This window comes from Paroedura picta, chromosome 4 (genome assembly GCF_049243985.1).
Source record: "Paroedura picta isolate Pp20150507F chromosome 4, Ppicta_v3.0, whole genome shotgun sequence".
NCBI lineage: Eukaryota > Metazoa > Chordata > Lepidosauria > Squamata > Gekkonidae > Paroedura > Paroedura picta.
The window spans coordinates 41,702,942-41,726,236 of NC_135372.1; the positions used below are offsets into that span (position 1 = coordinate 41,702,942).

General features: G+C 43.6%; 1 protein-coding gene across 3 annotated transcripts in view; it reads left to right on the forward strand.

Annotated features, from left to right (window-relative positions):
• RGL1 (ral guanine nucleotide dissociation stimulator like 1) overlaps positions 1-23,295 on the forward strand; it is a 90,514-nt gene that overhangs the window by 21,397 nt on the left and 45,822 nt on the right. For all 3 annotated transcript variants that reach the window (XM_077332629.1, XM_077332630.1, XM_077332631.1), the window contains exon 3: positions 15,394-15,602. In XM_077332629.1, coding sequence (XP_077188744.1) covers positions 15,394-15,602 — 209 coding nt within the window. The remainder of the gene's footprint in view (positions 1-15,393; positions 15,603-23,295) is intronic.

Genomic DNA, 23,295 nt, shown 5'->3' on the forward strand with positions numbered 1-23,295 from the left:
GTCTGAATGAGTTTAACAGCTGTATCAGGTTCTTGGAGAGGTTGGAGAAAATGTTACAGCTTTCCTCAAGGGGGATTTTCAAACATTCCCAGCTCAAATTAGTAGTTAGATTATATTGGAAGGCTCTTCATTGTATACGAGAGCACTGGAGGTTTCAGACTTAATGTTTTACACATTTAACTTGTAGTAAATATGCCATGTTGGGCAATGGATCCCCCCAGGCCATGGTGAGGATCCTTCTCAGTCTTTTTAATTCTAGTTATGACTGCAGACAGTTGAGTACAAAACTACTGGCCTGTTGGATAGATCCTGGTCAGCTTCTTAAATTTCTTGGGTTTTGAATTCCCATTACTGGCTAGGTGACAACTGACCCCGCAAAGGAGCCATAAGTGGCACCAGGGGCAACAGTACAATATCATTTCCAGGGGAAAGTTGGAAGTGACATTATGCCATTGGCTCAATGGTGATGGGGCAGGTATTTTTCTCCTACCAACACTTCAGGTGTTGGCTGGAAGAGTGGTCTGCTGAGAGGAGGTCTTTCACCATAGTAGGACCCAGGAGCCCTGTCTTCATCATACATGTATACTGTTATTATACCTGTTTAAATATCATGAGTTCCCACAGAGATTCATGGGAACTTGTATCATGTCTTCCACTGGCAGGTGAAGACTATTTTTTTGTCTGGCATTCCCTTAGTGATCCCTCTTTCCTGTTTGTTTTGATTTGCTCTATTTTGTTGAATAGATAATAGAAACAAAAGATCTGGGTTTTAGTTGGTTTTATGATTCTTTTAAAAATGATTTTTTAATTATGTTGAATAATTTTATTTTTGCTATATATTCCTCTGATGCTTCCAATAGGGTTCAAATGTTTACTCAACCATGAAGCTCACTTGAAACACTGGACAGAGGGAAAGTTAAGATACAGCTATTTTGATAGGCCTGAATCAGCTGAATAGAGTTTGAGTCCAGTGTCACCTCTAAGACCAGCAGAGTTTAATTCAAGGTATAAGCTTTTGTGCACAAGCACACTTCTGCCCATCAACAAATGGTTTGAACTCAAACTTTTGTTAACTTCTGTAAGATGGAGCTCTTCCACCAGGTCTATGGTTGAGGCTGGTGAAGGGAGAAGATCTGCTGCAACCCCCCCCCCTTAGGAAGACATGCCACCTGCATCATGGCTTAGTTTTCTAATATTTAATGGGGATTTTGGATTTTATTAATGTGGGGTTTTAAATGTTGTAACTGGCCACAAGTCAGTTCCTCAAGAATGGCAGGTAAGAAATTTAAATATTACTACTACTACTACCACTACTAACTGTTGTATTTGTATGCTGCTTGAGGGCCTTGCACAAGATTCTGATAACCTCCTCAATCCCATCTAAGCTGTAAGTGCTAAATTAATTACGCATTTGAATTCTAGCTAAAACTTCCTGGAAATTAACCTCCCCCCACAAACACACCCTTTTTCTACCTATATGTTTGCCTGAGGAAATTCTGTTCCATTATATCTGAAGAAGCATGCTTGCACACAGAAGTTTATAACTTGAATAAAACTTTGTTGGTCTTAAAGGTGCCACTGGACTCAGACTTTGTTCAAATATTTTGATAAAGATCCTGTCTTCCTCTTTCTTGCCCAATCTGTGACATGCTGTGAAGAGGAGAGAATGATGTTGGCTACTCTGAGTTCTTTGAAGAAAGCATGGAATAGAAACTTAATAAACCAGTTAACACTTATTGATGTTCTCAAAGACAGTATGTTTCCTGTTCTTCCCCCTACTTGAAGCTTCAGGCAGCTGAGAAGCAAAGAGGAAGCAAACCTGCAAATCACAGGATAATGACAGTGACAGAAAGGGGTATGTTGGAGCTGTCAGTACAATTTACAGCTCTTGAGAAAGCTTTCCTTGTCAATTTTCCTTGTCAACGTCTGTGGCCGTGTGCTCATCCATGCAGAAGCCCCATTGAGATTATAAAAGGCTTCAATGCCTAACATCTGCTTTAAGAAAAAATCTGTGAAATCAGTGGCTATCTTAAGTTGCCTTCATGCTCTTTGATATATATATATTCAAATTCATTAGGTTGCAAAAGGACCCATGAATGGTGGCAACTTTTCTTCCATCGGATCTGAAGAAAGCTTGAGTTGGTAAAACATCAAAAGAAAGTGGAGAAAATGTCCCGTATGTTAGTTGTCCTATTTTACATATGGCTTCTTTCAGGCCCCAGATATAAATCACTGTAGCTATAAAATTCCTTTAGACATGATTTAGAAAAGGCTGTAAGGATGTCTTTTCTGTAGTGTAAGTAGACTGAGGTATGGAGGGAAATCAAAAGGAAAGAGTCTTCAAAATGAGTGGAGAGTCCAGGTTTTGGTAGAATATAAATGAACTCATAAAGCTCCTTTTGTTCTTGTCTTGGGAAGAACCGGCCCTTGGAAGCCTTATTAGATTTGTTACCATAGCCAGAAATGTGGAAAACTGGAACAAGAGTCCAAGCAGACAAGATAATATTGAGACAGCAGCCTTCCTCAAACGTGGGCATCCTGGTTATTAGGAATCCCACCAAGGGGCACAGGAACTTTTCCCTGCAGGATATTATTTTCTGAATCAAAAGACTTCCCATCAAACTGTAGTTTACATGGAATAAAATTCCAGAGTATGAGCTGCCCTAATGGAGAACAGATGACAATTAGGGGTGTGCATTCTTTTCCAAATGAATGAAGGAAAGAGAAAAGAACTGAAAAAAAGATACATTCATTCCATTCGTTTGGACAACAAAACCAATGGGGAAAGCAGCCAAAGAATGAATGCTGTTTTTAGACTGGTCGTTGTCATGGATAGATGATAGATTCCCAGCCCTGCTTCTCTTCTCCTGCTCCTCTCATCCTGCATCTTGATTTTTCCCTGCTTTTCTGCACTTTCACTACCTCCTCTCTTGCTCTAACAGCTTACACATAAACTGTGCTGCTGCTGTTTGCACCACCAGGTTCGGGGTGGGGGCAGTCAGACAGCCATGAGGGAGAAGGAAGATGGGGAGCTGGCATCATTCCCCAAGGGAATTTGTGAGAATCAATGAATGCAATGATAAGTAAAATAGAATGTTTTTAAAAGAAAAAGAAGGGAAAAGGAAACAAACGCTATACAACTCTAATGACACCAGTGAGATGGGAAAATATGGTCTTGTATTTATGATGTTCCCCTTTAATGCTAAAGGGAGTGAAATGGAATAAGGAGGGAACAGCGTACCTTGGTTTTTAATAATTTAAAATCCCAGTGCTCCTGCATTTATTTTCATTAAAATAATGGCAACGTAGAAGTTTTACTCTGCCGGAGTGGCTGCTTAATAGTGGGTCACAAAATTCTAGTAATGATAGAATTAACAGCAGTCGTAAGGGGCTGACTCAAGATAAATGGCACCAATGTAGGTGGGACATGCGTACTTTCCTGTCTAGTCAGCATGATAAGCACACTTTGCCTGTGCTCTTCCCCAAAAGATAAGAGGGAATCAGGAGTGGGAAAAGCATACTGCGGGTGGAGAAAAGTTTGTATGATCACAACGAAACCATGTTTTTGTGTGAATGCTACAAAAAGGCAGTGAAGCAGAAGTGGAAAACCTCCATGTGGAAGCAGCCTGAATCTGTTAAGAATTTCAAAACAGCTTGATCCCTCAAGAGTGCACAGTGGGTGATAAGGCCTGCTAAGTTCTCGACTGAAATATTCTGTTTCTGTTTATGGAATGTCATTGATATATCTCAGTATTTTTAAAGTACTTTCATCTGGTGTTGGGAGTGCTGATCTAGCAGGGAAGCTATTCGCTCACACTTAATAAATAACATCACCTCAGGTTTGTTTGACTGGGAAATGCAGGGAGGAAATTCAGATAATCCTGGCAGACACATGTTGCCAAATCTATATTTGCTCAAATAATGTGTCATTGGGGGATAGATAAGTATTTGCGAGAGAATTCCTGCAGTTGGGTAGGAAGGGACCATGCGAGGAAATGTGCCTGCCCACCTTGGATGGTAAGCAGCTCTCAGTGGGTCATGCTGCCAGGAACTTGGGTATAATCCTGGATGCTTCCTTCTCAATGGAAGCTCAGGTCACAATGGTAGCACAGCTTGCATTTTACCACCTTTGCCAAGCTAAACTCCTAACGCCCTACTTGGCCCCGGAATACCTAGCCACAGTGACAGTCGCCTCTAGACTGGACTTCTGCAACTCGTTCTACGTAGGCCTGTCCTTAGCCTTGATCCGGAAACTACAGCTGGTCCAAAACACAGCAGCCAGGTTCCTCACAGTAACACAGTGGAGGTCCCACATGAGGCCCATCCTCCACCAGCTGCAATGGCTACCAGTCAAATTCCGGATCAGGCTAAAGATTTAGGTAATCACCTTCAAGGCCATACGCGGTCAGGGCCCAGTGTATCTGAGGGACCGTCTTTCTGCCTATGCCCCTTAAAGAGCCTTGTGCTCTGTCACTGCCAACTGGCTGGTGATCCCTGGCTCAAAAGAAGCTCACTTGACCTCAGCCAGGGCCTGAGCCTTCTCTGTCCTCACCCCCACATTGTGAAATGAGCTCCCAGAGGAGATCAGGGCACTGACAGGACTAAAACAGTTCCACAGGGCCTGCAAAAGGGAGCTCTTCTGCCAGGCATTTGCTTGAGGTCAGCCGGAATCAGCAACAGCCACTGGGCCCCTGAACCTCCCTCTCAGGAATCCAGGTACCTGCACCTAAACTATGGGCCTGTTTGATTACTATCCTGTTAAACTGTTACCTTCTGTTATTGTTCTTATTGTTACCATTGTTGTGTTCTAGTTTATTGACACAGAAACTGTGTTCCATGTATAGTTCCGTACGTTCCATGTGAACCACTCTGAGCATCAGGGGAAGATAAATGTAATCAATAAAAACAGGCACCCAAAGGAAAAAAACATTTCAGGGCAGCTGTAGTAACTAATTTATGAGAAAAGCATGCTGCACAGAGTATGTGCAAGGCAAGGGCTTTCCCCAGTGATACTTCAACTGTTGGAATATACAAGATATGTAATATGCATAATTCAAAAATACATAAAGAACCTCCTGCAGGGGGCATCGGAGGAGATATGTATTTAGAATAGTTAGTTTAGGAACTTTCTGATATTTTTCAAATAATCCCCTCCAGTGTCCTGATTGGCTCTTTGAAGACTTCCTGCTCCTTGGAGCTTACTTCCTCCCTGCTTGCCTCCTCCACAGACAGAATGCTAGACTGTAATTCTCTCTTTTTTTATACTAAGCTATATTATTTCTCTCTTCATAAAACTATTTTATTCTTTTAAGCAGCCTGGTGCTCTGCTCATATTTTTGTTTTGTCTTTAATTTCTATTGTATAATAATGCTATATTGACTTATATTGTTTTATGAATCTATCTGTACTGTAAATGATGAAATTTTGAGAATGTCCTGAGCTGGTAACCCGGGCGGGTGGTAGGGATGGTTTATAAACCACATCATAAGTAAAAACAGATAAAAAATATTTGCATATTCAAAGTCTGCCAACAGAAACTGCTACATGTTGTGCTAACTCAATCAGCTTGAAGTGGCACTGCAATCACTTACTTTGATGAATGGCACATCCCATAGTGATCTGTGTTTAAATAAGTTGCAAAATACAAAAATGGAAGATAATGTTTTTAAAAAACAAAAACTTGCAGAGTTCCTGATATGGCCTCTTATGACCTTCATTAATATCATGTGCCCTTTAATGAGCTACCTGTGGAAAATTTCCTGTCAGGTTTTCTTGTAGGCGGACAGCTGGCTAGAAAGCAGGCCCAGAACTTCTCGCTTTTCAGGGATCTTGATCATGTCAGAAAAGAGATGGTCTTTGATTGAATCCAGATTGAGCTGTTTCCTGTTAGCGTGCTAACTCAGCCCTCAATGACTTATTCTGTAAGTCAGTGCTATTGACTGGTGGCCTGCCAAGTCTCTTTAAAGACTTCAAGGCGCAGAATGGCTGAAATAACAAGCGAAAAAAGAATACCTCAGATGTTCCTTAAAACGATTCCTAGCATGTAAGGGTGAATGGCTGATCATTGTGTTTTCTTTTGTATGTACACGCAGATAGAAAGACATTCTGAGTGGTTGCTGAAGTATCATGGAGCTCCAGAGGTGGGCCTGAATATGTTCTGGAACAGTGTTTTCCAACCTGTGAGGTTCCCCCCCCCCAAAAAAAAAAAAGTGGGTCGAAGCCTCTACAACTGGGTCATGGACCAGCCTTCCCTAATGGGCAGCCCTACTCTTTCCATTTCTCTCTTTTGTACCTTTGAAGCAAAGACCTGTTCCTGGAAACTGCATCTTCCACTTTTTTCATTGCCATACATGCCGATCAACTGCAACGTGTCCTGAGGTTCACTAGAGTGGCTGAGGATCTTGCAGAGAGTAATGGAGGAGGAGCAGGTGGGCAAAGGCTGGGATATAACCTGCATATGTGTATGTCAGAATGCCACTGGCTTGGGGTTCAGAGTGGGGGCTCCTGCAGTCTTTGTGTGATGTTTGTTGGTTTCTCAAAAAACATCTAGTTAGCCACTATGGAACATGGATTGCTGAACCAGATGGGTGCCAAAGTCATAGCTTGTCGAGGGCATAAAAAAAACAAACCTTGGACCAGCCCTGGGTGGGTCACCATGGAAAGTATATTTGGACAAGTATACCACCATACTGAAACGGTTGGAAGCCACTGTTCTGGAGGAGCTGTTGAACTTTGGTTTGAATGTTTAGGGTTAAACAGGCATGGTGGTAATTTTAACTGAATCATGTATTTTGAGGGGTTTTTTTGTGTGTTTTTATTTCTAACTTTTGCTAGGTCGTGTTAGTGGCAATACCTGTGCATGACCAGATTTATAGCAGATAATGCCTTCATACTGCCAGAGCTGTAGGGAAGGGTGGTATAAAAATCTAAATAAATAAATAAATTTTCACACACCGCTGCTAGTAACAAAGCAGGCTTTTCAGGCAGAGTTGTGGATTTCTCAAATTTAACTCAGCATGAGTTACCTTAGTATTTCTCTCTTCTACATTTGTTCCCACATTCTACATCTAACCGTGAACCTTAAAGCAGTCTACGAGTGGCAGTAACCAAATCTGTATGCATCCTCCTAAGGAATCATATGTCCTTCTGAGGCATAATTTAGCAGAAAGCTTTCAGATACAGATACAACAGTGGTCCCCAACCTTTTTATCACCGGGGACCGGTCAACGCTTGACAATATTACTGAGGCCCGGGGGGGGGGTAGTCTTTTGCCAAGGGACGTCGCCACCGCCTGAGCCCCTGCTCCGCTTGCTTTCCTGCCGGCGCCCCAGACTTCCTGCTGCCCACTGGGGGGCGCTGCCAGAAGCAGCTGCACAGTGCCACGCCAAGGGGGAGCCCCAGCCATGGCGGCCACTAGAGAGCACCAAAGGTGAGCTGACGGCAGAATGGTAGGGCAACCCCCGAGGCAGCAGCCAGGGAGGATGAGAAGGAACCGCGGCCCAGGACCAACTGATCCACAGACTGGTACCGGTCCCCGGACCGGGGGTTGGGGACCACTGCTCTACCAGATTGAGCACGCTGGATTCTGTGTGTCCTTAAAAGGGGGGGGGGGGTAGACATGAAGCTAATAAACTATTCAGATATAAAGGGAAGTGCACTTTAAGAAGACTTTTGCTGGCTTTGATTTGTACAAAGTGCATTTTAAGATGACTTTTGCCTGTCAAAACCAAATTCTGGCTTTGATTTGCACCGAGAGATGAATTAGCTGGACATATGCATAACAAATTGGAAACAGGAACAATCTAGATACGGACTAAATATGGCCTGTACAACATGTGATGACCCACCCCCACCACAAACTGAACGGGGTCCAGCAGAGGCTTAATCTCCTATTTTTATTTCTTGCTTGAGACTGCCCACAAAATTGGAGTGTTGTTAAGCACCTGGCAGGGCATACAACAAAAGGGCTGGTGGGCTGCTTTTTGTTTGTTAGGTCGTATTGTGCAAGCCTGGATAAAGCATATTTTTGGAAACGCAGAAGGGCATGTCTTCTTAATATAGCTTTGGTTTAAAATTAGTCGCAGAGTTTTTAGCAAGAGGATGGCAACAGCATTGTCTCATTGTTCTGGCAGGAAATCTGTGGATTGTTCCAAGCAGTCACCTGCCTGGAAGTCAAGATGTCCAATATTTTTTCTTGGAAAACCTCTAAGGGGAAGGAAGTTTGACAACCTGGACTTCTGGTTCCACAGCAGAAGCTAGAACTCTCCCCAAATCTATATTTAATTTCCTGCAATGTAAACTAGCTGCCTTGTGATCCTGTCATCAATAGACATGGGTTATTTCCTCACTTATTTTATATGGAATTGCCATAATTTGTTCATAATAGTTATTAATGGTAACAGTTTGCTTGGATCAGTACCATAGATCAGAATCACAGTACTGCAGATCATAACCATTTCTACCCCCAGTGTGCAATTTGCTTGCCAACCCTATCCCCTTCAACCTGTTTTGAGTGGCATTTTGGGCTGCAGGGGTGAGGACAGGAAAGTTAAGCTCTGCAGGCCGGAATCCTTCTATTCACTGAAACACTCCAGAATATTCAAACCATATCTTTTAAAAACTTTGTGATAATTAATTTTACGTTTGAATACTAATAAATAATAATAGCCCAAGGTCACCCAGCTGGCTGCATATGGAGGAGTAGGGAATCAAACTGGCTCTCTTACCACTACACCAAGCTGGCGCTCCATTATACCCATTGATGTCAGTTCTTTACCCAGCTTAACCTTGTCTAAGGTTCAATAAAATCAGAGTCCAGTGGCACCTTTAAGACCAACAAAGACTCTGATTTTATTGTGCTACTTCAGACCAACGCAGCTACCCATTTGAATCTATCCTTATGGAAGACACCACATTTAGCTGCTTGGAATGGAATTTGATCAACCTTACGAAGAAACTTGCACAGGTACTAATCTTTGTTGGTCTTAAAGGTGCTAATGGACTCTGATTTTATTGAACCTTAGACAAGGTTAAGCTAGCCTGTGCTATCCAGGTCAGGGTCTGCAATTGCATAGAGCAGGCTTTCTCAACCTTGATTTCTTGATGGCCCAGGAAGGGTTTCTCAAATGGGAGGGAGTTAATCATGTTTAATATTTTTAATTTTAAAATGTGTTAAACATTTATTGGGTTATATATTGGGTTATATATGGCCATGTCAACCTACCCACCCCACATCCCAAAATGTCCAACGATGCGTCTAGAGGGGGTGGGATGGAGAGGGGCCCCAGGAAGACATGTACACAGCTATGCTTCCTAACCATATTCTGCATGATCGTGCCACTTTTGAGGTGTTTTGAAGCCTGGTGAATGATTCAGGGGTTTTTCAATGGTAAAAAAGTTGAGAAAAGCTGGCACAGAGGAAATGAAATCAGGAAGTACTTGGTTTAAAGGTTAATTATACAGGTTAGGGAAATGATACTAATAGCTGACAAATAAGTAAGAATTTAAAAAAATCAGTAGGGGATCGATAATTTATGGAGACCCTCCCACCATTTCTTTAATCTATTTGAAGGATTTCACTGCTTCATGCATTCAGAAATAATTAACATAGAAATATACCCCTTGCAAGTAAAAATAAACAAAATAACCATGCATTTATAAGCTCATATTTTTTCTAGTTCCTCATGATTCCGTCATCCATTCATTAGCAATGCTGTTTCGCTGTTGTTCATTTAGAGAACTGAACTTAAAAATTAAAAACAAGAAACTTTAGCACCTCTAACCCCCCCACCCCTCAAATTTAGGAGCTCATGTTTTCTTTTATGGCAAACTCATGGTACTTTTATGAGTTTTAAAAAAGAAGAATCAACTTAAAACACTCATCAAAGATTAATAATCTATCAAGAGCAATATGCCTCAAGTCTGCAGCAAGAATTTATGAGATGTAAAATCTAAATGAATTTTCTGAGATGAAAAATCTAAATGAAAACATCTTTCTTATAAAATACATATGTATCTCCCTCTCCTGAAGTACCTGTGTCTGTGTGTGCATGGATGTACATGCGTGCACACATAGTTCCCAGCATACATCACTAAAATATGGAGGTCATGACAGGATGGGATCACTGATCAATGATTTGTTCTTATATAAAAATGAGAGCCAACCATTCATTTATGCGTGTGTGGGAGGATTCAGTGCAGTGAGCAAACGTTTACCCTACACTTCTGGCAGAAACAGGCCAACCTTTACCAAAGAACCTTTGATGAGCTTTCATGCACAAAGAGGGGCAATGCTCCATGGAAGGCTTCCAAGTGTGTGTAATAAAAGCCCATAGTTGCCATGTCTCCTTGCAAACATCATTTTGTTTTTCTGATGTATGATTCTCTTAAAATTTGCTGCCATTGTACAGAACTTGGGTTTTATGAGACATTTTATAATGGTGGTGGTGGTTTTAACAAATTGTCTTTCATGATATATGAAAAGGTCTGTGACCTGTAGATACCCTGGGGCAGGCTTTCTCAACCAGGGTTTTGTGAAACCCTGGGGTTTCCTGATGGCCCTTGAAGGGTTTCTCAAATGGGTGGGAATTACCTTTTTATATATTTTTAAAACTTGTTAAACATTTATTTGGTGATATGAAACCCCTGAAACATTCTTCAGACTTTGAGAAACCCCAGAAGTAGTGCGATCGTGCAGAATATGGTTGGGAAGCAGAGCTGTGTACATACCCACCTGGGGCCCCTCCTCTTTCCACCCCCTCCAGGCCCATCATTGGCCTCTGGGGGGGAAGGTCAATATGAATTAAAAAATTAAAAAATATATATTAAAAAAAATAACTCCCACCCATTCAGGAAACCTTTCCCGGGACATCAAGAAACTCTGCTCGAGAAAGCCTGTTATAGAGTGACAGGCAAGTTCAAGGGCTGTGTCTTGGAACAGTCATCCCTTTTGCACTCAGTTGGGCAAAAAAGAGTGTAAGTGCAAAATCTTAGTAACAAGAGAAGAGAGTTGAGGAAGGAGGCACAGCGAGTAGCGGCAACTTTGTGCTATAATTGCTGTGGGTGTGTCGCAGTTAGTGAGACAGAAGTAGATAATGCCAGGGTGGGAACCTCCCTACCAGCGGCTGATGTGATGCGTGAAAGCTATGCTCTCTCGACAGAGAAAGATCTGTACAATGTCGATACTTCACAGCAGCAGACCAAAGAAAACACAAAAAAAAAAAAAACGCCTGAATATCTTTCATTCCATCTTGATAGCGTAACAGAAACGAGAGAAGTATAATGAGGTCATTGAGCCCATCCTCAATTGAATTACTTTCCCCAGTATATTCACTTAAACCGCCTCACAGTCTAAATGCAAGTGATGTAAGCAGCGGAGCTCCTCCTGGGAGATCACTGATATCATATAGACTTCATAGCTGGAAAATGTAGCTCGACATTGTTTTCCCTTTGCATAATCCCTTACCGATAAAAGAGATGGACATGGGTGTATCCTATTCCAAATGGTATATATCTTGTAATTAAGGGTAACTTGATATAGTCAGAAATGGAGACTGCAAAAAAAAAAAATCACAGATGGATCATACCTCCCATACACACACTTCTGAATTATTATTCTCTCCCTTTTTTAGTTTTCGGCTTCCCACTTTCACACTCTGGGCTCTTTATCTCTGTGGTAACCACACTGCTGGAAAACTAAATTACATGGAGAGCTACCTTACCGAGGCTGGCCATTTGTGTCAGTGGCTGCCCACATGGTTTGGCCCATTGGTGTTAATACAAGATCAGCTTCTCTGTGAATTGGCATTCATTTTGACACTTGTTTTCTTTGTCACAATCATATAAATGCATATAGCCACATTGTCTCCTCCTATCTCTCATTCAAGCAGACACATTCATTGGTCATGACTCTAGGCCTACTGATGAAGAGGCCACTGGAACTACACTTGCCATTGCTGTTATTTCTCTGGAAATGCTCTTGCTATTATTATTATCTTGCTTTTATTTCTCTGAGGAAGCCATAGCTTCTCCTCTTGCTTATGTGGTCAGACTAGCTCATGGCTCTTACAATCCTGTTCTCTTATGAGGAGGTGGACGTGTTTTGTGGGATGCATGGCTCTGGATAACACAATTATGTGTTCTATCTGTCTGCCTTTTGACCATGGAGGAACCCCTGAAATATTTTTCAGGTTTTGAAGAACCCTGGAAGTGGTGACATGCCCCTTCAGAAAAATGGATTCAGAAATAAGATGCAGGAAACAGTCAATCGAGCATTTTCATTGGGATAAAAAAGACCAGGCCTGTGTAGAGCAACAGGAGAAGTGAGCTCCTGTGACATCTAGTCATGTCAGTGGCCCTTTGAACTTCTGATAAGGCCACTTAAAACCTGGGGAGTTCTTGTGTAACCCCAAGGTTCCCTGGAATCCTGGTTGGGAATCCCTGCATATTTCACAGCCTAAATGGAAAGAAAGTGTGTGAGAGAAGAAAGGGGTAGGGCAAACATCAGGGAAGCTTTCATCACTCGTCACCTAGAGCAGTGGTCCCCAACCTGCGGGCCGCGGCCCGGTGCCGGGCCGCAAAGGCCATGGCACCGGGCCGCGGCTCCCTCTCCCCGCCCCCCCCCCCAGCAGTAAAAAACTTCCCAGGCCGCAAGCTTGCGGCCCGGGAAGCTACTTACTGCGGGAGGCGGGGAGAGGGAATCAGGGCCGGGCCGCGCCCGTGCGGGCCACGCCCGCTCGGCCCGATCCGCGGGCGCGGCTCGTGGGCGCGGCCCGCGGGCGCGGCGTGGGCGCGGCTCGCGGGCGCGGCTCGGGTGCGGCCCGGGCGCGGCGTGGGCGTGGCTCGCGGGCGCGGCTCGGGTGCGGCCCGATCCGCGGGCGCGGCGTGGGCGCGGCTCGGGTGCGGCCCGATCCGCGGGCGTGGCCCGCGGTCCGCGGGGGCGCGGCCCGATGCCCTGCCGGTCCCCAGCCTCGGAAAGGTTGGGGACCACTGACCTAGAGGAGATTCTTAGTAGCCTTGGGTGACTAAGCAATTAAGCCTTATGCCTTGGCAGGTCAGTGGCATCACTCCCTTGCACATACATTGACCAGTTTCTTCACAAGTGCTTGTATCTGCTGAAATAGATTCATTTCCTACCTCCATGATAAAATATCAGCTTTATAAGGGTCTGCCTCAAACCCACTGTCCAGCCTGCTCGTTCCAATGAGCACTGCAACTTTTGCATCAGCATCTATGCAGGTTGAAATGATAAAAACAAGGTTAAGTAAAATTCTGTCTGCTGTGAACTAGGGAGAATCCTCATCCATGGTTCCTCTATATATTTGTGAAACAGCCTCGGGGGTGGAACGTGACCGGCTGTCCAAGTTGGAATAGGGCTTAAACAGAGTCTCTTTGCTCTCAGATACACCTCAGTGCCTGGAGCCAGCAGCAGGTAAGGGGAGAGGGCCCTGGGCAAAGGGTTGTGGTGGAGGGCCTGCTAACGAGGGCCTCTGGGCCTGCTAGGTTAGGCCTGCTAACGAGGGCCTCTTGGCCTGCTAGCCTGGCCCTGCTAATGAAGGTCTCTTCGCCAGCCTGGGCCTGCTAACGAGGGCCTCCCGGCCTGCTGACTACCTGCTAAGGAGTTCTGTCCCGGGCCAGCTCCTGTCCGTCCCTGCTGCGAGCTGCGGCCCAAAGCCACTTTAAGCTGCCTGGCCGGGGGCCAGGGGAGGAGAACCTTTCAAGGCCCATTCTTCGGAATGGGCTTTGAAGCTAGTACAATTAATAAATGTGCACTGCAGGGGCATCTCCATGGAACATTAATATGTTCAAGAGGTCTCACAGCTGACTAATTATTAGTTACCTTGATGTCTCAGGCTTGCTGGTCCTGTCCAGGAACTGAACAGTTCGTATCTGCTTTGCTTTACAGATAAGGGCAATGTTCCCTGAGTACTTTCAAGATCATCCTGTTTTAGACATATTTTGTATTAAGCCTATGTTGCCTGTGTTGCTTTTGGCTTCATCTTTCATATTCAGGCTTCGTTTCACTTTTGGCGGATATGTGGAGGAAGGTTCCTGACAGTCCTTGCTGAAGTCAAATGTTTATACTAGACTTTGAGCAGAATTAGATTCTGTAATCACGGGATCACTGCCAAGAATGAGACTTCTAAGTTTAGTTTCCCCTCATCTCCCCTGTTATATGAAGTAATGATTTGTGTGCTCTGACATAATCACATCATGTATTTCCCTATCCCTGTTCCATGTTGTTTTCTGTGTGGTAGGATGATTTATGGAGTAATATCCATACGATGCTGCCTTAGATTGATTCAGACCCTTGGTATCTCAAGGACAGTATTGTCTACTCTTGACTGGCACTGGCTTTCCAGGGTCTCAGGGTGAAGTCTCTCCAATCACCTGCTACTTGATTCATTTAACAAGAGCAAACATTAAGAGCAGGGTTTTGTGGTATCTTGGCAGCCCTGGAAAGGTTTCCCAGATGAGTTGTTTAGAATCTATTAAATGTTTATTGAATAATATTACCATGTATGGTCGTCGATCTGCACCCCCCCCCCAGTGGCCAATGATGGACCTAGAGGGGGGTAGGAAGGGGAGGGACCCCAGGTGGGCATGTACACAGTTATACTTCCCAACCATATTCTGCACAATCGTGCCACTTCTGGGGTTTCTCGAAGCCTGAAGAATGTTTCAGTGGTTTCTCACCAGTAAAAAAGTTGAGCAAGGTTGAACTAGAGATTCTGGGGATTAAACCTGGAACCTACTGCATGTACACCTGATGGTTTGTCACGCTCTCATACTGGCTCCTGCCTTCTCCAAAGGAAATTCTGTTGGTGGAGGAGGAAAGAACAGTTTGAACTGAATTGCTCCCATCCTGTTCCTGTTGCCCTCCAGAAGCAGAATATTTCTCTGTCGGGAGGTGTTCAGTGGGCTTCAGCATGGGAAGGGTGGTGGAAAAGTCCAACCGAGCCAACTTAATTCTGTTGGCATTATTCTGGATCCAACCTATGCCATGACATCTTTAATTATTATGTGTTTTGGGGGAGAGGAGTTGGAAGTAGATATGAAACTTCTGTTTTTGATAATGTTTTGTCCTTTATTGAGAACATTCAGGGTATTGATATTGTATTACACTAAAGTGTAAAATGAACAGATCTTCCATAATTTAATGGAAATTAAAGCTAAATTGTGACAAATGTATTTAATACCTTTGATGAGCCTGGAGCTGCTTTGAGAGGGTTCTTGGGGGATCTTCCTTGTAGGCATCTTAAGAAGGAACACCTGCTTCTATTCATCAGTAAAGTTGTGCCATGTGTCTTAAAACTGTCCTGGGTTGCAGTGTAATCTCGCTCTTACTGTTTGGGGAAATTAACCTCCCTCCTGTTTTTATTGCTCCTTACACAGGTTGATGATGACATACTACCACCAGAGCATACAGTCAGCCAGTACGAGACAATAAAGATCCGGACAATAAAAGCTGGTACCCTGGAGAAACTTGTGGAGAACATGCTTACAGCTTTTGGGGACAATGACTTTACCTACATCAGCATCTTTCTATCAACTTACAGGGCATTTGCCTCTACAAAAGAGGTACTGGATCTTCTCATTGACAGGTAAGCTGGAAATGAAAAGAAAGGAATTTGATGAGAACTGGAGGATGGGCTTAAGGATATATATTTGCAAGTGTGGTTTAAGAGGGGAAATTGTTTTTCTGAATGACTGTACCCTGCCATTCTACTGCCATAATTAGCATGTGTATTATTTTTGGCTTTTGTAGGCTCACTGTGCAAAGAGAATAGCACCTAGTTAGGAATTTAATATCCTCAGGATATTGGTTTATATTTTTTTAATTGAGATTTTTTTTCTCCTCGTGGTGGTAAAGGGTAGCATGGAAAAATGGCTGTGCTTTTGGGGTGAAGCTTTTGTGTCTATAACCTATTCCACATTTCTTGTACCCATGTCCCTTCTTTCAAAGCTTTGTAAGCTTTGTGTCCTCATGTTCCAACTCTGTGTCAAATTTTTATGCTTGAGAGAGTTATAGACCATGGTAAGATAAGGCTTACCAAGATAGGTCATCACCACAAGAATTTCTTGGGTCTTTTGGAACAATAAAATTGATGTAGTATTTTAAATCTACTGGGGGCCCCAGAACCCCCCCACACACACCCAATATGCCCATTAGATATATCATAAGGCAATCTGCCAAGCAGTAATTTATGTTAACTGGTTATATGGTTAACAGTTTAAATGTTTAATAATGTTGATTCAATTTACTGAGTTCAGTTTTTGGAAGTACTGTACCTCATATTATAATGGGAGAGGGGTATAAAAATGTAATAAATAAATAAATAATAAACAAACAAATAAATAAATAAGATTTCCATCAAAGTTTAGGAGGAGAAGGAGAGTCCAAATAAAGGATAATCTTCCACATTTGGTTTCCTGTTGAGGCTTCACCATACCCCTGAAAGTAACTACCCTAAATCACAGTGGCTTGGATCCTACACTTATGAAGGTGGCCGTCTGGTGCACAGTATTTCCAGTGGCCACTTGGTGCTTTTCGGCTCATTGAAAGATGCTGGCCTTACATACCAAAGGGGCATGCTTCAGAGACAGACTGCCCCTGCAGTGCAATGAAAGTGGATCCAAAGCTGAGGATCTAAACCAGGGGTAGTCAAACTGGCAGGGGCTCATGGGAATTGTAGTCCATGGACATCTGGAGGGCCGCAGTTTGACTACCCCTGATCTAAACCCTTATCATTGCTAGGCAAGCAGCTGGGAGAACACTCAAAGTTGTTCAATGGAGAGCAGAACAATGTGGTTTTGTCCTTACAAGATAGTACAAGAAGAAGGTCTGGCAAGGTCAACCAGGCAACCAAAGTTGGAAAGGTCCAGGGTAATAGGACTGCAAACCACATGGAATACGTAAGCCTGGGAATGGAAGAACATGAGAAGGGTTAACTCCAGAGTCCTTTTTCTTGCCCAGAGGTCTTAGGTAGGGGGAAAGAAGAAAGGCGTGTTCAGAGAAGCTGTATGAGAACCAGTGTGGTGCCGTGGCTGAAGTGTCAAATTATGCCTGGGAACATAATCCTGGATCCAACATGGAACTCACTGGATAATATTGGGTCCATCGCTCTTGTTCGTAGCCAAACCTATCTGGATAAATAAATAAAACAGAGGAGGGCATATCTACTTACACAATTTGAAGAGAGGAATAAAAATCTGACAGAAAGATCATTATGTCTCAAGAAAGGAGGAGTCATTTGGGCAGGATTGCTGTACTTAGTTCTATAAAAAATATTAAAATAGTTCTATAAAAATATTAAAAGTACAGAAATGCTGTACTTCAAGCTGGCTTTTTGGAGCCTCTACCCATACCCTTCCCCTAAGGAAAAAGGTTTTAAACTGGAACATTAAACAGTCAATGCCCCCTTCCCTCCCCTGTGTTGTTTTCCCCAACAGCACTACTGTTTGACTGTGTGGTGTTTTTCTTCTCCATTCTCCTGAATTCCCATGTATTAAAAATGCTTTTAGGGCCGAAGGTTCCCTTTTGATATTTGAACAATAAGAAGCTACTAGTACACATGTTGATTTGCGTCCACTAAGCAAACAGTCCATGAACGTAAATGTCAGCTCTAGCTTTTTAAAACAAAATGTAACAAAGTTCATGTATTAAATTTAACAGTGTATGCGTTTCCATATTTAATGCTGCAGGCATTGTATTTTTTGTCCTCATCCTTTTCTCAGTTAGGAATGTTTTGGAGTTAATTAGCAATTACTTATCTATAAAAAGAAAGATTTGGAGGCAGTAAACATGAGTAAATCCAGCTAAATATTTGCAGAAATAATTCAAAGAAAACGGCAATTTAATCCTGATTCCAGATTATTTCTTTAAAAAAATAATCTCACAATCATTTCTAGATTCTCAGAGGTACCAGCCCTACTAACAGAACCTCCATGCATGTCTTACACTATATTCCTGGAATAAAATGAACAGTCACTGTCTCTTACTGTTGTAACGTGGTAACTGTTGTTGGAGAGGGGCTGCAAGAATTTAGACTGTGAGGGCTTTTTCAGCATCTTGCCATACTAGATTTCCCTGGATATTTTGCAGGTAGCTGTCTCAAATGAAATGTTATAAAACCACTACAACATTGGCCTATAGCTAGGGACTGGGGCTCCTGATAACAGTTAAGCAGGGAGTTGTTTGGAAGAACAGCCTACAAACTAGGATTGCCAACTCAGGGGTTGCCAGGCCAACCAGCAGGATAGGAAATTGGGGGGGGGGGGCACAGGCATGTAATGCCTGCTACAGGCATGTAATGCTACACAGGCATGTAATGTCTTTGAAGTGACAGTCAGTGGTCCCCAACCTTTTTATCATTGGGGACCGGTCAACACTTGACAATTTTACTGAGGCCGGGGGGGGGGTAGTCTTTTGCCGAGGGATGTCGCCGCCGCCTGTGCCCCTGCTCCGCTTGCTTTCCCACCGGCACCCCTGACTTCCCGCTGCCCACTGAGGGGTGCTGCCAGCAGCGACTGTGCAGTGCCACGCCAAGGGGCCCCAGTCATGGTGGCCGCTGGAGAGCACCAAAGGTGAGCTGGCGGCAGAGTCACAGGCCAGCCCCCGAGGCAGCAGCTGGGGAGGAGGACAAGAAGGAGCCGTGGCCCAGTATCGACTGATCCACGGACTGGTCCCGGTCTCCAGACCGGGGGTTGCGGATCGCTGGTGACAGTGAATGGCTCTAAGTATCACTGGAAACTTTATTGTAAAAACATAGAATTTCCAGTGATTGCTTGAACTATTGTAAATCACTTCTTTTTTTTCCCTAGAAGAGATGTAGTGATGTAGCTGAAATTGCTGTTTTTTTTTTAATTGTTCTGCACTGTCTGGAATGGCCAGCTGTAGGCAGAAGGTGAATGTTTTTTGACTGACTGCCCCACAATACTTTACAGAGCCGGTGGCCTATCTATATATATATAAATTGCTTGATAAGAGTATAAGGAATCAACCACTGAAGAAAAATTGTGAAAACGGAGTATATCTAGAAACCGTTTTGGTTGGTCCTTAAAAAATTATTGATATATAAAATTATTGTACCAATTGCCTTGGAAAGGTTCTGTTTTTCTCTGTAGGCAGAAGGCCTGGCAGGTCTATTACCAACTCTGGATTGGGAAATTCCTAGGTTTTGGGGTGAAGCCTAGGAAGGATTTGAGGAAGTCGGCATGAAGAAAGCTGTATTCTACCCTTTTTGGCTTTCGGTTGCAACTCTGCAGCTTCTTGCTGACAAAAAGGAAAACTAGTCTGTTCATACAGTCTCTTTCTTTGCATCACCCATGTGAGTTCCTGTACGGTACTGTAATTCTAGAGTCAAAAAATGTTCATTTAAGAAACAGAAACTAAACTACCAATGCTTTTTAAAAAATCTATTTTAAAAATAAATCTATAACAGGTCACTGTTAAGAAATTTAGTTGCAAGTTGTGGTTTTCAGTTCCTTTTTGACGGGGATGCTCTTAGTTGCAAAGCAAACGGGAGGGATTTGCATTGCTGTCCTGACCTCCTTAGGCTGGTGGTGGGGAGAGAGCTGCTTTAGTCATGGCTGAGGCCGAGCCCTGGGGATGGCGAAGTGGAGGTTGTTTTGCAGCTGTTCATTGTTGTTCCTGCTCTGTTCTTTCACAAAGAACATCAGTTTGCAACTGTCAGACCAGGTCCTTTGTAAAACACCAGGCTATATGTTGTTTCATTCTCTTTAGTCAGGGACTTCAGGACTGTCAGTGGGCAGATGAAAAATAAACGCACTTTTCCTGTGACTTTTCCAGCACTCACATCCATTCAAGGGCTGTGATTTTACTGCTTTGGGGGCAATAAAAGGAACATTCTCACGGAGCCATTCTGTGAAAAGTTGATCAGTGGGCTTGTTTGGAGGGACTTTTTTACTGATTACAGTGAAGTGGTCTATTTACAATTGGGCTAGAGAGAGAGAGAGAGAGAGAGAGAGAGAGAGAGAGAGAGAGAGAGAGAGAGAGAGAGAGTTATCAGGTTTCTCCGGCCATTGGCAGGGGAAGGGGGGGGAGGGTTGTTGTATCCAGGAGGAGAAACTCCAGGTGATTTGGGGATGGGGCCTGGGGAGGACAGGGATCACAGAAAGGTACAGTGTCGTAGAGTCCACCAAGCATCCATTTTCTCCAGGGGAACTGGTTTATGCATTCTATAGATGAACCTTAAACCCACTCCCACCTGGAAGCCGCCATCCTTAGCTGGAAATGTATGATTGTAAGTAAAGCAGGCAGAGCTAATATATGCTATTCTGGTGAGGAGGTCACAGAGTGGTAAACCTGCCTCCTTTGACAAATGTTGTGCCCACATGATCGGACTGCTTTTTCTGTATTAGGTGATTTTTGTCTTACTAACTGTGCCTAGCAGCAGCGCTCTAAAATCTCAGGTAGCTTCTTTTAACTGGAGATACTAGGAATTTAATCTGTCACTTTCTGCTTGTAAAGAAGATACCCCATCACTGAGCCATGGACATTTATTTAAGCAGCCTTATGCTATGTCACACTCTTTGTCTGTATGGGTTACTCTCAGCCTGGGGAAAAAATCCAGCAATGTTGTGGAAAATCGTAATATATGCCAGTGGTCCCCAACCCGCGGCCCGCGGCCCGAAGGCCTTGGCGCCGGGCCGCGGCTCCTTCCCTCCCCCCCGAAGCAAGAAGCTCGCCAGGCCGCGAGATAATCGGCCGCCAAAGCGGCCAATTAGCTTGCGGCCCGGCAAGCTTCTTGTTTCAGGAGGGGAGGGAAGAGAAGCTTGCTGATTTGCTGGCGGCCCGGAGGGGCCGGGAGGGGGAGCCACGGCCGCCGGCATGGCGGCGGTGCAAATGTGCATGCGCAGACTGCCGCGCACGTGCGTTTGCACCCGGCGTCCGTGCATGTGCGTTTGCGCTGCAGCTGCCGCGCGTGCACGGGCCCCCGGGCCGCTCTCTACCCCCACTCCGGAGCAGCGGTCCGCAGTGGCCGAAAGCTTGCGGAACGCTGATATATGCAATAGTTAATGTCTTACCAAATCTGAACTTATTTTGCTGCTCTAAAACATAAAGTACTCAATGCTGTATTTATGGAAATTACAAGTATAAATGCCTTAGTACTTTACAAGCAAAACTGCAAATGTACCAGATATTTGGGAAAGATGCAAACTCCAGATGGGACCTGGTGATACCCTGCAATTACAGCTCATCTCCATACTACAGATATTAGTTCCCCTGGAGAAAATAGATACTTTGGAGGGTGGAGGCTATGGCACCGCACCCCACTGAGATCCCTGCCCTCCCCAGGCTACATCCCAAGATCTCTAGGAGTTTCCCAACTTGCCCCTATATCCCACTGATGGCCGGGGGGAACGGGACCTGGCAACCCTAGAACTACTGCATTCTATACTACTTAGAATTTATATAGTAATTTTTGCCATCTGGGGTACAGGAAAAAATAAAAATACCAAACAAATTGTATTGTAATGATATAAAAGGACATTATTTGGGCCAAACCACAGTTGCAGAGAGTCACAGTAGGTAGGATTACCCACATTTATGGGTATTTGGATATCAAGTTAAACTTTATAGCATTGAAAAACCTGATCTCTCTCATAACTTATCATGAAACACGCAGCATATTTATTGTTGCCAGAATTATTCATATTTAAACAGTGACCATCCTGGAATGTGTGCTGTATGTAGGTCTACAGTAAATTTAGGAATTATTGTTAATTAATACTATATATTGTCTTACATAATATTTTTTTATGCTAAACATTTTGAGGGAATAAGATCTTGTCTTTAAAAGGAAAAAAAAATTAGTGGGAGGTCCCCCTCCAGTGCTTTCCAAAATGTTCTAGATTTTCATTAGATAAGGGGGGGGGGAGCGCACCTGTGTTTTTTTGCTTTTAAAAAAGGTGCCAGTACTCATATATAAGAATCTGCCAATTTCCTGCCTCCCTTTCAAAATCTCTCTGGACTGTTGCTGAGTGGAGCATGACAGCACAAAAGCATGACAGCACTTGGGAGAGTCCTGAAAAAAAGATGGTGCTGGTACTTGCATAAGGTGACCAGATTTTAACATTGATAAAGCGGGACACCATTGATTGGGGGGGGTCTTGATTAAAAATTTGGTCTATATGGAGTGACAAAAAGTATCATAGAAGGCATAGAACGCAAAAATAGTATTGTAATATATATTTTTTAATTTCAACATTACAATTTGCCAGGTACCCCCAGATGTCCCTCCAAAAGTGGGACAATCTGGTCACCTTATCAGGTACCTTGTCACAAAAAAAGGCCTTGGGGGGAAAAAATCCTTGGGAAAGGAGTTTAGAGCTTGGTTTTCTAGGTAAGGTCTTCTATATCACCTACTACATGATCCTTTAACTGGAATGCCAGAGTTCATAGACAAAACAATAAGGAGAAACAAAGACAAATCCAAATATGTTAAAGGAAGAAGCAGCCTAGATGGCTTAGTGCAGGGTAGTCAACCTGTGGTCCTCCAGATGTCCATGGACTACAATTCCCATGAGCCCCTGCCAGCGTTTGGGAATTGTAGTCCATGGACATCTGGAGGACCACAGGTTGACTGCCTCTGGTTTAGTGGTTATTGGTGGTGGACTGTAATCTTGAGAACAGAGATCGATTCTCCATTCCTCCATGTGAAGCTTGTTGGGTGATCTTAGGCCAGTCACAGAGTTCTCTCAGCCCCATCTGCCTCACAAAGTGCCTGTTGTAGGGGGAGGAAGGGAGGGGATTGTAAGCTGCTTTGAAACTCCTTAGGGTACTGAAGACCAACTCTTTTTCTTCTAAATGTTAATAATAGAATTAGTAGTATGATTAATAGATTCCAGTTATTGTCTGGGAACACCATATAGGTCAGCAGATGCTCTACCAGTGAGCCACGAACCCACCCCAAAATCTCAGGTGTGCCTTGAATCCTTTCTGGTCCATGTGCTGGAATTGAACCAGCAACTTGGGGTATATCATGCAGTGTCTGTCCACTACACCTGATTAACATAATAGTTTCTGAATATACAACAATGAGTGAACATAATCATCAAGGGAAACAGCTGCATTTGTGACCACATAATGTTGTGGCAAACAAAGCTACTGTTCTGGTGGTCCAGTGGTTTGTGGTTGTCGGGGTTTCCTCCCCAAAATTAACTCTAAAAATAATTTTGTCTTAAAACCTTGTCACTGTCATTTCAGAATACTTGGAAGTGTATTGTTGATTTCTTATTGGTTTCACTGACCTATTCTGACCCTGGAGCCAT